The sequence below is a fragment of the Lygodium microphyllum genome, chromosome 24 (assembly GCF_053477565.2).
Source record: "Lygodium microphyllum isolate KBCC chromosome 24, Lygodium_microphyllum_v1.1.10, whole genome shotgun sequence".
Classification (NCBI taxonomy): Eukaryota; Viridiplantae; Streptophyta; class Polypodiopsida; order Schizaeales; family Lygodiaceae; genus Lygodium; species Lygodium microphyllum.
In genome coordinates, this window is record NC_141158.1 from 97,627,020 (window position 1) to 97,639,986 (window position 12,967).

A 12,967-nucleotide genomic window follows, 5' to 3' on the forward strand; every position below is an offset into this window, starting at 1 on the left:
GACATTAAGTATCGTTAAACGTCACTTCTCTAATGTCACCGACTAACACTTATGTCCAAATAAATAACCTAGACTAACAACTGACACCAAATATCACTAAATACATGTGCGACATAACTTATAGTAACTTTTATCTTTAATATCTCGTGATTTTTTCGAATCTCGAGCTCGTAAATTTATTTTAACACCGTTTGCATCTCACATGTGTAATATTTACTTAATCATATGATTGAAAAGTAATCCACATGTTAAGTAAATTTTCAAAAATATATACTCTCATAATACATTTACCAACTAGCACTCAACAAAAATGTGAAAGATACATCTGTATTTCAAAATCCAACAATTTCTAGACTAAAACTAAGAGTGATATTGCAACCATGCTTCCCGAGAGTCATAAGACGATATGATTTATGCTTTAGAGTACGAAAGAAATTTTCATTAAATGCCTTGTAAATTTTACTATTGCATCTCCAACCTCTTTTCAATAATCTCTAAATAAGGCACATAAACAACAAAAGGTATATGCTATCTCCTTGAAATTTCAACGAATACATGTCAACCTACAATAGCAATTTAAAAAACCCCACAATATGTATTCCTCTACCTTGCCAAATAGAGTCAACTAGCATATTAAACATCAATTGTTCACAATCCTCTATATTTCAACCTATTACTTTAACAAGGTCACTTTGAATGACTAACTTTTTATACTTTTTTCAGCCAAGTGGTTTTTTTATAGTATTTTGCAGGTAATGAAGAGCTTGGCAGCATATGAACCAGATGACTGTTCACAAGCAAGGCCCCCTTCTAAGTCTGAGCAATCAATAAGGGAAAAACTTAAGTAAGCTAAGCTTTGCAAGGCAAGTGTGACAGACAAGGCCGATGGGTATTGTTCTGCACTTTATTATTAAAGCTAGATAGCAGTTACCCAATTTTTGCGAGCAACCAAAAGGAAAGTAAAGTGGGGAAGAAAACTCTAATGAACCTTTGATGGCATGATTTTGGAAGTCCACTGGGTTTGATTGTAGTTGCAGATACTTTATGAAAAGATGCCAAGGTATCTGACCAAAAATATCACAGTAGAAAGGGAGGTAAACATGATCAAACTGGTTCGCACATTGCAACTGTGGATGCTGGGATAAATGATTATGTTGAAAAAGGGAAAAACAAAAAATATTCAATGTTATCTCAACAAAATGGTTCCAAGAACTTCTTCACTGACATGAGAGTACAGTAACTTATTGAAGTTAAATCGAGTAGTCTCAATGGGACTACTTAACCCATAACCATCCGATCCATTTTTTAGGTCCAAAACTTGGTCTTCATCTATACAGCATTCCAACACCCAAAGATTTAGCTTTTTTCAAAACAAAAACACTTTTTTTGCATGCATCAAAAATCAAATTAATATGAATGCTCAAACAGAGTTAATGATATGCAAACCTGTGCTGGTGAGCCTTCACAAAAGGAGACTTCTCTGCCTGTTCCGCTGTCAAAATGTTAAATAAAATATCAAATATGATTGTTCAGTACATGTAGACTGAGCTCAAATGTGTTCCAACAGAAAAGGTCTTACGTGTCAAAGATAAAGAAAGCTTCAAAACCAGTGCAAATGTCACTCCAAAGCCAGCCACAAAGGGCCAATTGCGGCGTGCCTCCTTCAGAGCCACTCTACCAAAAGACTCCACGGCCATGATTATTGTAACCTGCATAAAAAACAATAACTATAGCTGTGATCGTGTTAGCAGCAACCATCTTTAGCTAGTGCTGCTTGGTATGTGTGAATTCCTGACTTTGGAATACCTGCGTGTGCTTTCTTACATTTCATACCTTGCTCCTGTAGAGATAGATACCTGTACCTATTCATTCATTCTCATTCTCATTGCACATTTTTCTGTCTGGGAAAATTCATGTTTTTTGTGCACTTTGTTCACCCACTTGTCTCAACAGCTGGCCAGCTTAGGAATGCAAATAATAGTCAGCCAGCTGGTCAGCCCAGAATAAGGGTTTGGACAACAATACAGGGGACCCATAAGGCAAGAAACATTCTAGACAAGAAGTGCCCATTTATGGAGTTCAAAAAAATCTCTCAACACACCCTCTCAGCAACATATCTGAGAACAAGAACCGCAGTGAGCTGAGGGGCCGCACAAGTGAAAAAATGTGGGGAAAGAACAACACCTGGTCTCAAGATAAAGAAAGACAACATGGTGGTCCACTACCAACTCTGTACAGTAGATCAATCATGATGCTCATTGGTAATGTGTTTGTAAAACATAAGAGTAAGGACTACTCCAATGTCACCAGCTTGATGTACTTGCAAATAAGACGATGACAATACCCACGTGCTTGTTCCTCCAACAGGAAACAAGTTCCTGACTAAAGCACTACCATCCTAACCATAGCACGGGGGAGTTTCAGAAACAGGGAAAACAGAAACGGTAAAAACCGGAGTTTCGGAAGTTTTGGAAATGGGGGGGCAGGAGTTTCAGATTTTAGCATTAAATCCATACATAGGTACTCTAATATATCAATGCACATAACACTACTTAGTACTTACTTAAATTTTACACAAAACTCCAAGCCTTCATGTCAGATGAACTTGTCTTTGTCTTCTCTCCACCTCTTATAACAAACAAAATGTGAAAAGTTGAGGGTTTCAAGCCTTCATGTCAATATTTAATAGCTAGAGGTTGTTAGCAAGAGTTTGAGAGTTAGTAATACCGTCTTAGTTATGCAAATCTGTGTGTGACCGCTTCCATCCTCTCACTATAGATGGTTTTACTGAAGAGAAATATGCACACAAACACATGCAATAAAAGTGTAATTGGACGGCTAGAATTGAAATCTGAGAACTAAAACACATTGTCTGTCAGCCAAAAGCTGAAACACAGGTGGGTAAAGTCTAAGGCCTCTCCCCTCTAAACAAATCTGCACACAACCCCCCCGCCCCCCCCCCCCCCCCCCCCAAAAAAAAACAACAAAAACAAAAACAAAAACAAAAAATCCGACCCAAAAAAAAAGTTGTTCCCAAAACAACATTTCCGAAATAGGGGTCCAAAACGCTGTTGTGAGGTGCTATGATCCTAACCATCAAATTAGACAGTGAACTGCTCCTATGCATGCTATGCATGCGCTAACTCCCAAACAAGCTGTGAACATACAAGATGTTACATCCTTAGACATCCCAATTGGCCTAGCAACATTGGTCACAATGGTCACGAAGTGACTTAGTGCAAAGGCACTAAGGGAACTTTGAAGTTAGGGCAAGCCACAACCGAGTCCTATTTATAGTACTCAAGGCCCTATTGTGCAGATCATTGTGTGATTACCACTTTTGGACTCTTGGCCCATTGGCCAATGCAACTGTACACCAAGATAGTGTAGGCTGATGGCATGGGATGCCAACCCTTGGGATGTGGTCATGACCCTAAGTGCTGCTAGCTTCCAAGCTCGAAGATGAGCTTGCTTGGCTCTATGGCAAAGGGATGAGTTTGATGTCCAGACCCTTTTATTTGTGGATAAGGCTTGTGTCATGTCTCGTGTGCAAGTTAGATCCTAGGGGGACGTTTCACAAGAGCTCCAAAGTAGGGTCACAACAAGTGTGCCCCTGCCAAAAAACCCACAAGCATATACTCCTAGCTAGACTAACAGACAAGTCTTGAGCCAAGGTTGAAAAAATAACCTCCATGTGATCTGCTAGATTAATGTTGCCAGCTCAATCTAGGTACTCCGTGTGATCTCCTAGGTCAATGTTGCCCCAAATTAAGTATCAATAACCCTCCGAAGTATGGCATGTATGGTATGAATGCTTAAGGATAAAGATGCAACGCAAAAGAAAGTGTCAACTTTGTGTTGGCTACGAAAAAGATAGATTCTAGACCCAATCAATTGCTTGTATTGTGTAGCATCAGCTCTAAGCCATCATCAAGCATAAATGTGTTGTTTGGATCAGCATGAGTAGAAATAGCGATGCACTTAATCACGCAATAACAATAAACGATCTCGAGAGAATACTTCCATTGGGAGAGAAAGATCCCATACCCATTTTGCAAGATCTGCATGGCAAGTAAATCGTGAGGCTGATCTAAGTATGTCATCTTAAAGTTGTTACACAACTAACGTATGGCATCAACCACTTAGCACCACATGAATCTATGACAAAAAATTATTTATGATGAATCAAAGAAGAGAGTCGACTGAAAACAAATGTACTTCTTTTACATCCAACTACAGCTGATGGATCACAGTGAAAGAATAGTCAATTTGTTACCATGCTTAGGGGCTTTCTTCAAGCCATACACAACTTTCAACATGTTGCTTATGCTCTAGTATGATGAATTCCTCAAGCTGCTACTTCCAAATCTTGCCATTCAAGTGGGCACTCTTAATGTGCATGATACATAGGCCATGGACAATGGGACACATGAACCAAGACCAATTTTTGATGGTTGCCAAGTAGGTCATAGGAGCAAATGCCTCAATGTAGTTGATGTCTCTGCCCTTCCTAATACATATATCCTTTTGCCACCATTAACTAAAAGATCACCTTGAACATCCACTTCACAATAATAACATGCCAATGACAACATCTATCCGCCAACATGAGTGTGATTCGAATCAATAGAATCAAGCTCCTCTTCACATCCTATCTCCTTTAATTGGAAAATACTTTATTAGGAAGGGCTTTCCCCAATATCTCAATTTAGCTACTACAATTGAGGAATCATCTGCAATCTCAATGGGAAAATTGTAGCGCGATACAACATATATTTTCCTTCCTAGCCAAAGCTTCTTGTAGGCCATCTCATGGGCTACACATTAATGCCCTTTGATCGATGATCCAAGCTCCCTAGGCATTTAAATAGTCATTAAACACAATTGTTGCCCCTACTACCCTAGACACAAAGTGAAACTACCAATAGGAGGTAATTTTGATCAACCATTGCAACCCAAACAAGAAGTAATAGCTAGGGAAGGCCCTACACATAAGCAAGCGATAGCATCCAACAAGAGGCAACAATATTTCTTGGGGTCCCTCGTTGTGGGCAATAGCTACAAGGTATATTTGAATAGGGCAACAGCAGATTTCAACCTCTCTCCATGCAAAGTCTGAATTTTCTCTCTCCTCAGCCTTCTCTCTCATTCTCCAACCATTTGTCATCTTCACTCGACAAATCCCAACAGTTCCAACCTCTCTCCATGCAAAGTCTGAATTTTCTCTCTCCTCAGCATTCTCTCTCATTCTCCAGTCATTTGTCATCTTCCCTCAATAAATCCCAACAGTTCCGGCCATTTGAGGTGGAGAATTTGAAACATCTTAGTTGTGAACCCTAATTTACAGAAGGGTTAGGCTTAGACAACCACATCGAGAAGTGTGCTCAGGTTTGCAACCTAGGGCTTGGATATCAACTACTAAAATTGAAGAATTTTACGACATTCAAGAGGACAGCCAACCTACATTGAATTTGAGGCTAAATTTATCGCTAAAGGATCCTAATGAAGGCCAATTCCTTAAGCAAACCAAGGGGCAATTTGGTTTGAAAGCTTGCTTGTCATTTGTATGAGCAAGAGATATTTGGATTAACGAAAGACGTTGAAGAATCTTAGTATACTCCATCCATTTGCAATACAAGTTAAAGAAATGCTACAAAGGACACCAAATTTTGAAACCAATTGGGTGTCGAATGTCCAAGATTACATGGTAACATTTGCAATTCAGTTTATGTGAATTTATTTGCTTCCTGGAATTAGTGTTAAATCAAGTCATTACCACTCTTTTCCTAAATAAAGGCTAGTTTCATGGTTGCATTGCTAGAATGGTATCAAACTCTTTGAATTGGTAGGCCCAAGAAACCTGATGGAAGTCAAAAGCTTTGCTCTAGTGTTGAAATTGTATTCCAGTAAGCAATTACAACAAGGATGTCTTCAAATCGTGAGATGGGATCAAGCAATGATGATGCCCCTTAGTTTAAAATATGTTTATGTTGGACAAGACACATAGCATGGACAGCAATCTGAAAATATAGGTGTAGACCAAAATGTAGGGCATTCCATGCACAATGACATTAATGACTAGCAAGAGAGAGAGTCAATTCAAAATTGAATGAGGACACCAAAAAATATCTTTGTTAAATTGGAAAAGGATCCTCAATTGCAAAATGATGCTAAAGACTAGAAATAGAATGAAGAATTTGATGATCAATTCATGAATCAAATAACAGCAACAGCTAACATCTTTGCTGAATTAAAAAAGAATCCTCAATTCACTTGATTTTTGAGTTCTTCCAAGAAGAAGAACGAGGCCAAGAAGAGGAAGTCATCTTCTAGAGCTTTAGGACAACACGACATACCCAAGGAAAAGCCTAAGCTACCCGAAGATGCTCCCAATGTTGCAAATGAGCAAAAGCAATTAGCGCCAGCAAAGCACAACATCCAAATCCAAGGCCATCTTGACATTGCCAATCCAATGAATTTTGGACAGCAAGGCATGCATGCAGGTACAAGGCAACTAGGATACTTTGGTGGTGGTACTATATTTCATGCTATGGTGGGTCGAGGACCACATACAAGAATGTATGACAAAACTCCTTACGGTATACAATAACCAATGCATAGAACGCAAATAATGTATCCACGTATGGCTAGTGATATCCACAACACCATATATACTAGTATTTGCATAATGCCTGGGGTAGAAAGTGCTATGTATGATAATACATCTACACTCCCTAGTGCTAATGTGGCTCAAGGATGAATGTTGGTCATGCAAATGCTTCTTATGGTGCTAGCTACGATGCAAATGCAACAAGTGCACCCTTTTTGCACTTGACTCCAAAGGAGCCAGCAAAGGACTATGATGAGGGTGGAAAAGGGGTGCAGTTTGAGGACTTCGATGGTGCACAAGATAGACTGAAAGCTTTGACTTTCATTCACCTATTTGATGCAGCCTACTCATGAGGCAACTTCACCAAATCCTCTAAAGTTCAAAAGGCAACTAGTTTCTTGAAGCAAAATGCATTGAAGATTTTGTTGTCCACACTTTTAATGCAAGGTAAATAACCCTCAACATGGGTACAATTTAAGCAAATGTTTACTTCAAATTTTGAGGTGGATTTTATGACAACTTGGAATAAGCTAGATGCAACTCAATGCAAGAATTTGTAGAAGTATAACAAGAAGTTTTGGGATGCCTTGCTGCCCATGACTTCTTACTGTCCAATTATCCTTCATGAGCAAGTTAAGAAGTAGATTTGTGGGATGCCAAAAGGAATCGAGGATTTTTGCATGAAATCCACCGTATCTAGCATGTCAAGGCTCATAGAAACCACTAGTACAATTGATGCTTTACTACATGGGAAAGATTTTGGTTTCCAAGTCACTAATGAAAAGAAAAATAAGAACTTTTCAAACGGGGTAGATCTAAAAATAAAGCTGAAAAGAAGCAAAAACAACAAGGTAGACCTTGGAAAAGTGGTGCTCAGTATAGGGAATGCATGGCTGCAAATCAGTACTTGAATTGAGAACAAGAGGGGCATAAGGCAAGGAGCTATCCTAATAAATAGCAAGTAGATAAGGCTGAAAATAAAGAGCATACAAGGGATAAGAGGCCCAAACCACAAAAAACAGTAAGGTAGACCTTGGAAATGTGATACTCAACATAGGGCTGAAAATAAAGAATATACAAGGGTTAAGAGGCCCAAGCTATCAATTGGTTTGATGCATGATCTCGTCAATTATCAACCCAATGATGATGCTATTGAGCTTTGTAAAGCATGGGGAAAATTCAAGCACAAATATACATTGATATTCCTTGATAATAGAGCAAGAGCAAATTTGATCTCCATTGACATGGCAGCCCATCTACGCATGAGAGAGGATGAGATGGGACCCATGGGAGGGGGATTGGAATGATATGCAAGGGCCATGCACAGCCTATCACATTGTTTATTGGAAAACTTCACTTACACATTCAAACTTATGTGGACAACAAAGAATTTTTCGTTGCACCACTTAAGCATTGTGATGTATTGCTTGGTATGCCTTGGTGCTATAGCATGCATGTAAGTATTGAATTCCATGACAAAGTGATTACTCTACAACAAGGTAACTGTGAAATGTTTCACCCCTTCACCCCAAAACGTTTCACCTTTGGGCAAGTCCCAAGCAAAACACCAAGTGAAATGGCTAAATAATACATATGGGATGGTTTCCTATATAAACAATGAATTATAGCTTACACATTTATACCATGTGAATCCTTTCACATCAACAAATGATGTGTATTCTATATACAAAGTATCCAAAAACCTCAAAAAAACAAGAAAATATATTTTTTCCCAATTTAAAAATCATGTTTTAGTCAACCGTTTCACTAAGGGCATTTCATGACTAAGGGCATTTCATGTCTCAATAAAACATGTGAGGCATTTGACATGTTTTCCATTTCAATACCAACGAAACCCGTTTTGCAATTACTGTGCTCTATAGCATAAGGGCAAGACCCACATCCTTTATGTAAAGGGAAATCAATCCTTGTTGTATCTAGCTCTGTTGTTTCAAAAGTAATGAAAAATCATATTTCCATGTACTTGGTTCTTGTTAAGGATAAAGATGTAGATGATAGGGAATGTCACAAAGATAGATAAAGATCACATGTCATTTCTGAAAATGTATGCCGAGTGCTTTTCTCAATCACTTTTAGGACAGCTACCACTTGAAAGTGTTAGAAGATAGGCATAGGAACCCACTGTAAGCAAAGGTGTATGAGGGCAAATGGGTGTGAATAGCCTTAGGGGCAGGGGAAACCCTAACCCTAGCTTGGCAGAGGCTATATAAACAGCCTATGGTTCACTATCAAACTTGAGATCGAGTATACCCAAGTTGTGCCTTGAGCAACTTAATAAACAAGAATTTGTTCTTGTACTTTGAGCATCTTTCTCCCTCTTGTGCACACATTCCAATGCTGCAACTCTGATTTTTTCCACAGAAAGGTATAATAATCATTCAATAGATTTGATCCCAAGCAATAGCCCTCCTAATAAGCCACTTTATAGGGTGATTGCAGCCTAGCAATAGGAGATAATAAGTAGGGTTATTAAGCTTATAGGAAAAGGGTTGATTCGGCCCAGCTTGTCCCTCTTTTGTTCTCCAATGCTTTTGGTGTTGTAGAGGAGAGAAATATTTGAATAATACTTAAGTATCACATTGACCTAAGTATAAAAGGTGTAAAGCAAACTTGTACAAATCATCATTTTGAATAATACAACTTGTCTTTTCACCTTCTCAAGCTTCTCACCTATCCTTTCATAGCTACCAACCAGCTCTCTCTTTCTTTCCTGTTGTTCTCTCTTCGTGCCCAATCTCTCTTCTCTGCACTCTCCTCTCTTCTGTAATCTTCTCCTCTCTCTCTCTCTCTCTCAAGTCCCTTCTTAGAAATTGGTATCAAAGCATAGGTCTTTGATCCATTTTTCTTTCCTTTTCTTCATATCCAACATCAATTTTAATTCAAAAAACCCTGTCTTAAAAAAGTACTACGGATACAGGACATGGATTTTCGCTAGTAGTGACTTGCGAAACATCTACAATTGGAAAACTCCATATCTAAAGGAGTCCATTGGAGATTGGGACAAATTTGGTAACAACCAAGTCATTTTAGCATGTCCTCACTTAGTTTTAGGCATTTTTAATAGTAATTTTTATAAAAAGAGAGAGACTTAAGTTAGTGCTACTTTTGAAGATGGGCCTTCACTTTCCCCTTTCCAAGCTCTCTTTCAAGCTTCCATAGTAGACCTAGGCTTGCAAGTCTATACTTCTTCAAGATCTTTCTCTCTCATCTACCAAGGACTTTAGGAGGTTCATCTTGGCATCATATAGAAAAGACTAAGCACTATTATTCTAGCATACAACTCAGGATTCAAGACAGCAGTTCAACACAATCTCCACTAATTCTCCATGTTTTCCTTCATATACAGCTTCAAAATCATCATCTACTTAGCTTCTTTACAATTGGACTTCATCTATAACACATTGATAACCAATGGCTACTGTCCCTTCTCCCTCTATTGTATTGAACATCAATAAGATCTGCAGCAATAGCACAATAGCACAAGGAGGAAAAGGATAAAGAAGCAACAATGAAGTTCATTGGCCATCTCCTCTTTGACTATATCATGGGAGTGAAATGAAAGCAAACAAAGTTTATGAAGATTTTTAGATATAGGAAACAACCTTACTAGTTCGTACATTTTCTGTTGAAAGTCACATGATGTAGAAATTTTGTCGCATGAGGGTCTGGCTAGGCTCTAGTTCCATTCTTTGTGCTCACAAGCCAAATGCAAGATGAGTGGCCTTGAAGTTCAAAACACTATCAGAAGGTAGGTTATTTTCTGAGAAAGCCTACATCAAGGCTATGCAAGCCGAGATAAGCAAAGTTTGCAAGCAACATTAAACATTTGACATTGATGTTCTAGTGCAAGTCTAGCGGCCTGAAGTAACAATCTCTCATCCCATAGAGAATTTTCTACTAAATATAGGTTTTCTGCAAAGCAAGGGAAATCAAGATCATTCCTGTAGCAGACGCTCAAGCAAGGACAACCCTTGGTTCATATGCATGTTGGGGGTATGGAATCTTCTAGAAACTTCATGGAACCAAAGTTGTCCCAACTTGCTTATGAACCAAGCAGTGGACGCTCAAACAACCACCCTTGGTTCTCTTCAAGAGGTCGACTTATGCAACGCAGAAAACAAACTTGTCTCCAATTACAAAGTCTAACAGAAACCAAGCAAGCCATTCTTGCAGAGATCCCTGGAGTCTTGATGGTTGTATGCAGCACCACAAGCTTCCATTGGCCTGTGTGCTTTCGTGCTAGCACATCTTTGCATCTATGGTAAATCGCTATGAATTCTTTGCCCAAAGTCTTGTGATACCATCAACACAAACAATGAGGTCACCATTTATAAGAAACTTGATATCCTAGAGACAAAACCTGAAAACCTACTAGATACAACCTAGATATTGTATACCTTGATAGTAGAGTCCATCTTCCTAGAGTTTCAGAAGACTTCATCTTTCCAAAGTTCACAAAACAATCTTCACTAATAGATGTCATATTTTCCAAAGAATGGGCTGCCATACAATAGAAAATTGCGATGTGTCTGGTGTCTATTTTCAAAGAATTCCAAAATCACTTGTCATGACTTTCCACCCTCCAAAACTCCCTCCAATATAGCCTTGAGAAAAAAGCAAAGTGAGGATAGAAAGTACAGCAACTCTATTACTGCTCAAAAGAGAATCCCTACGTGGCAAGAAGTTAAAATGTTTGAAGTCGTATTGTGACTACTTTGTAGTGGGAGTCTATTGTGTAGATTCATGTATGTGTCAAGGTTGCTTAAACAAGCCAAAGAAAGGCTGGAATGGGCAATGAGATTGAGTGATGATGATGAGCAACTAGGGCACAATGGCAATGCGAATAATACAATTGGGATGATACGATAAGCTTCCCTCCCCCTTGAATAGAGTTGGATAGTATGAAAACCCCATGAGAACTTTTGAGTTTTGCTTTTCCAGGGCCATAGAAGAGCCAAAACAAGCTCTTTTGTAGCCTAACAAGGTACAGGGCAAAGGAGGAATATTCATCAAATTGAAATATGTTTTGTCCTCCTATATGCTAGCTTCAATTATTCGGTGGAGTACCTTTGACTCTTCCTTATAGATGTCAGCTACTTTTGCGGATTCTCTAAGCTTGCCTTCTTGCCTTCAAGCATTTCAGTTTATCTTCTGTGCTTTTCTATTGGAGTGGCTTTCAACTCCTCCTTGCTAGTTAAGCTGGTGAAAGCTGACTGATGCGTTTCTTCTTATTAGTTTGCGATTGTGCCTTTCCAACTTGTGGCTAATCATAAGAGTTCACTGGTTGGCCTTGTGTCTGATTCCTGTCTATCAATACCTCTGGATGGACCCATTTTTGTTCACGTAACATCAATGGTCTTGTACTTCATCCTTGCGTTCAATGGTCCTGTCTATGACCGCATCTCAATTAACCCAATTTGGCTGGCATCAGATGGAACAGCCTCGAAAGCCCTAGCTTTGTAGAAGGCCAAAGTTTTGCTTGACAGCTCAAGATCTAGGTCTTCATCAGACCGTCGCAGATAAATTGAAAATCACAATAACCTTCAAGACAACCAATGACTTGGAGAATAGCTGTGGAATTTCTCCCCGATATTTGACTGAACATGGAAACTTCGGGCTTTGTGTCTGCTGTTTAGACTACGACATATCTAGAGTTTACAAGATTGAAGAATTGCGTCTGCTGTTTAGGCTTCCAAATACCTAGAGTTTACAAAATTGAAGCATTGAAGCAGCCGACCATTGGCCAAAATTTCTAGGGTTTACAGGTTTGAAGCACAAAGAACTATAATGCACTTACAAAAAGGGACTAACAAGCGAATTGTAGGGTTGAAAGCAGGACGCCATAAAAGGATGGACAGGGCTCACGCATACGCTTACTTGGCGAGTGCTGCAAAACCAAAGAAGAAAGAACTGCGGCAGAGAAGCTGGGCACGATCCCACCGTAGCGCTGTGCGAAATACGTATTGCTGCCGTTAATGATCTTAAGGTATGAGGGTAGACAGCAGGCCAATGTCAAATACCACTTTCAACGTCTTTGGGGGTGTCAAATAAGTGTAAGGTTGCATTTTTCATTATTTTAATTCAGCATAATCTATTAAAAAAGACTTCCGGATATGGGGTAGATGAGCCAGTGTTAGGTTAGTGAAGGCAAACGCTTTGAAACCTATATTTTGCAACATTTATTGCTTTTCGAGTTGATTTTTTGCTTCGATGCAAAGAAGCAATTCAACGTAGGTCATTCTTCCTCTAGGATTTTCATTGTTGATGCCCAATCCTTATGTGCTAGCAAGGGATCGCACTATGGGGAGAAGAAGATCACCCAAATCTACCGATGAG

General features: G+C 39.1%; 1 protein-coding gene across 2 annotated transcripts; it reads right to left on the reverse strand.

Moving 5' to 3' along the window:
• Positions 1–1,002: 1,002 nt before the first annotated feature.
• Positions 1,003–12,664, reverse strand: LOC148015406 (ATP synthase small subunit 6, mitochondrial-like). 2 transcript variants are annotated; one of them, XM_087664958.1, is made up of 4 exons: positions 12,509–12,664; positions 1,580–1,709; positions 1,447–1,492; positions 1,003–1,329 (listed from the first exon to the last, which is right to left on the reverse strand). In XM_087664958.1, exons 2-4 carry the CDS (start codon positions 1,695–1,697, stop codon positions 1,326–1,328), a joined length of 168 nt encoding a protein of 55 aa, XP_087521084.1. In that variant the 5' UTR covers positions 1,698–1,709; positions 12,509–12,664; the 3' UTR covers positions 1,003–1,325. The 2 variants fall into 2 exon arrangements, with proteins under 2 accessions (XP_087521084.1, XP_087521085.1); XM_087664959.1 differs by having other exon boundaries at positions 12,429–12,623.
• Between the last annotated feature and the right edge of the window lie 303 nt (positions 12,665–12,967).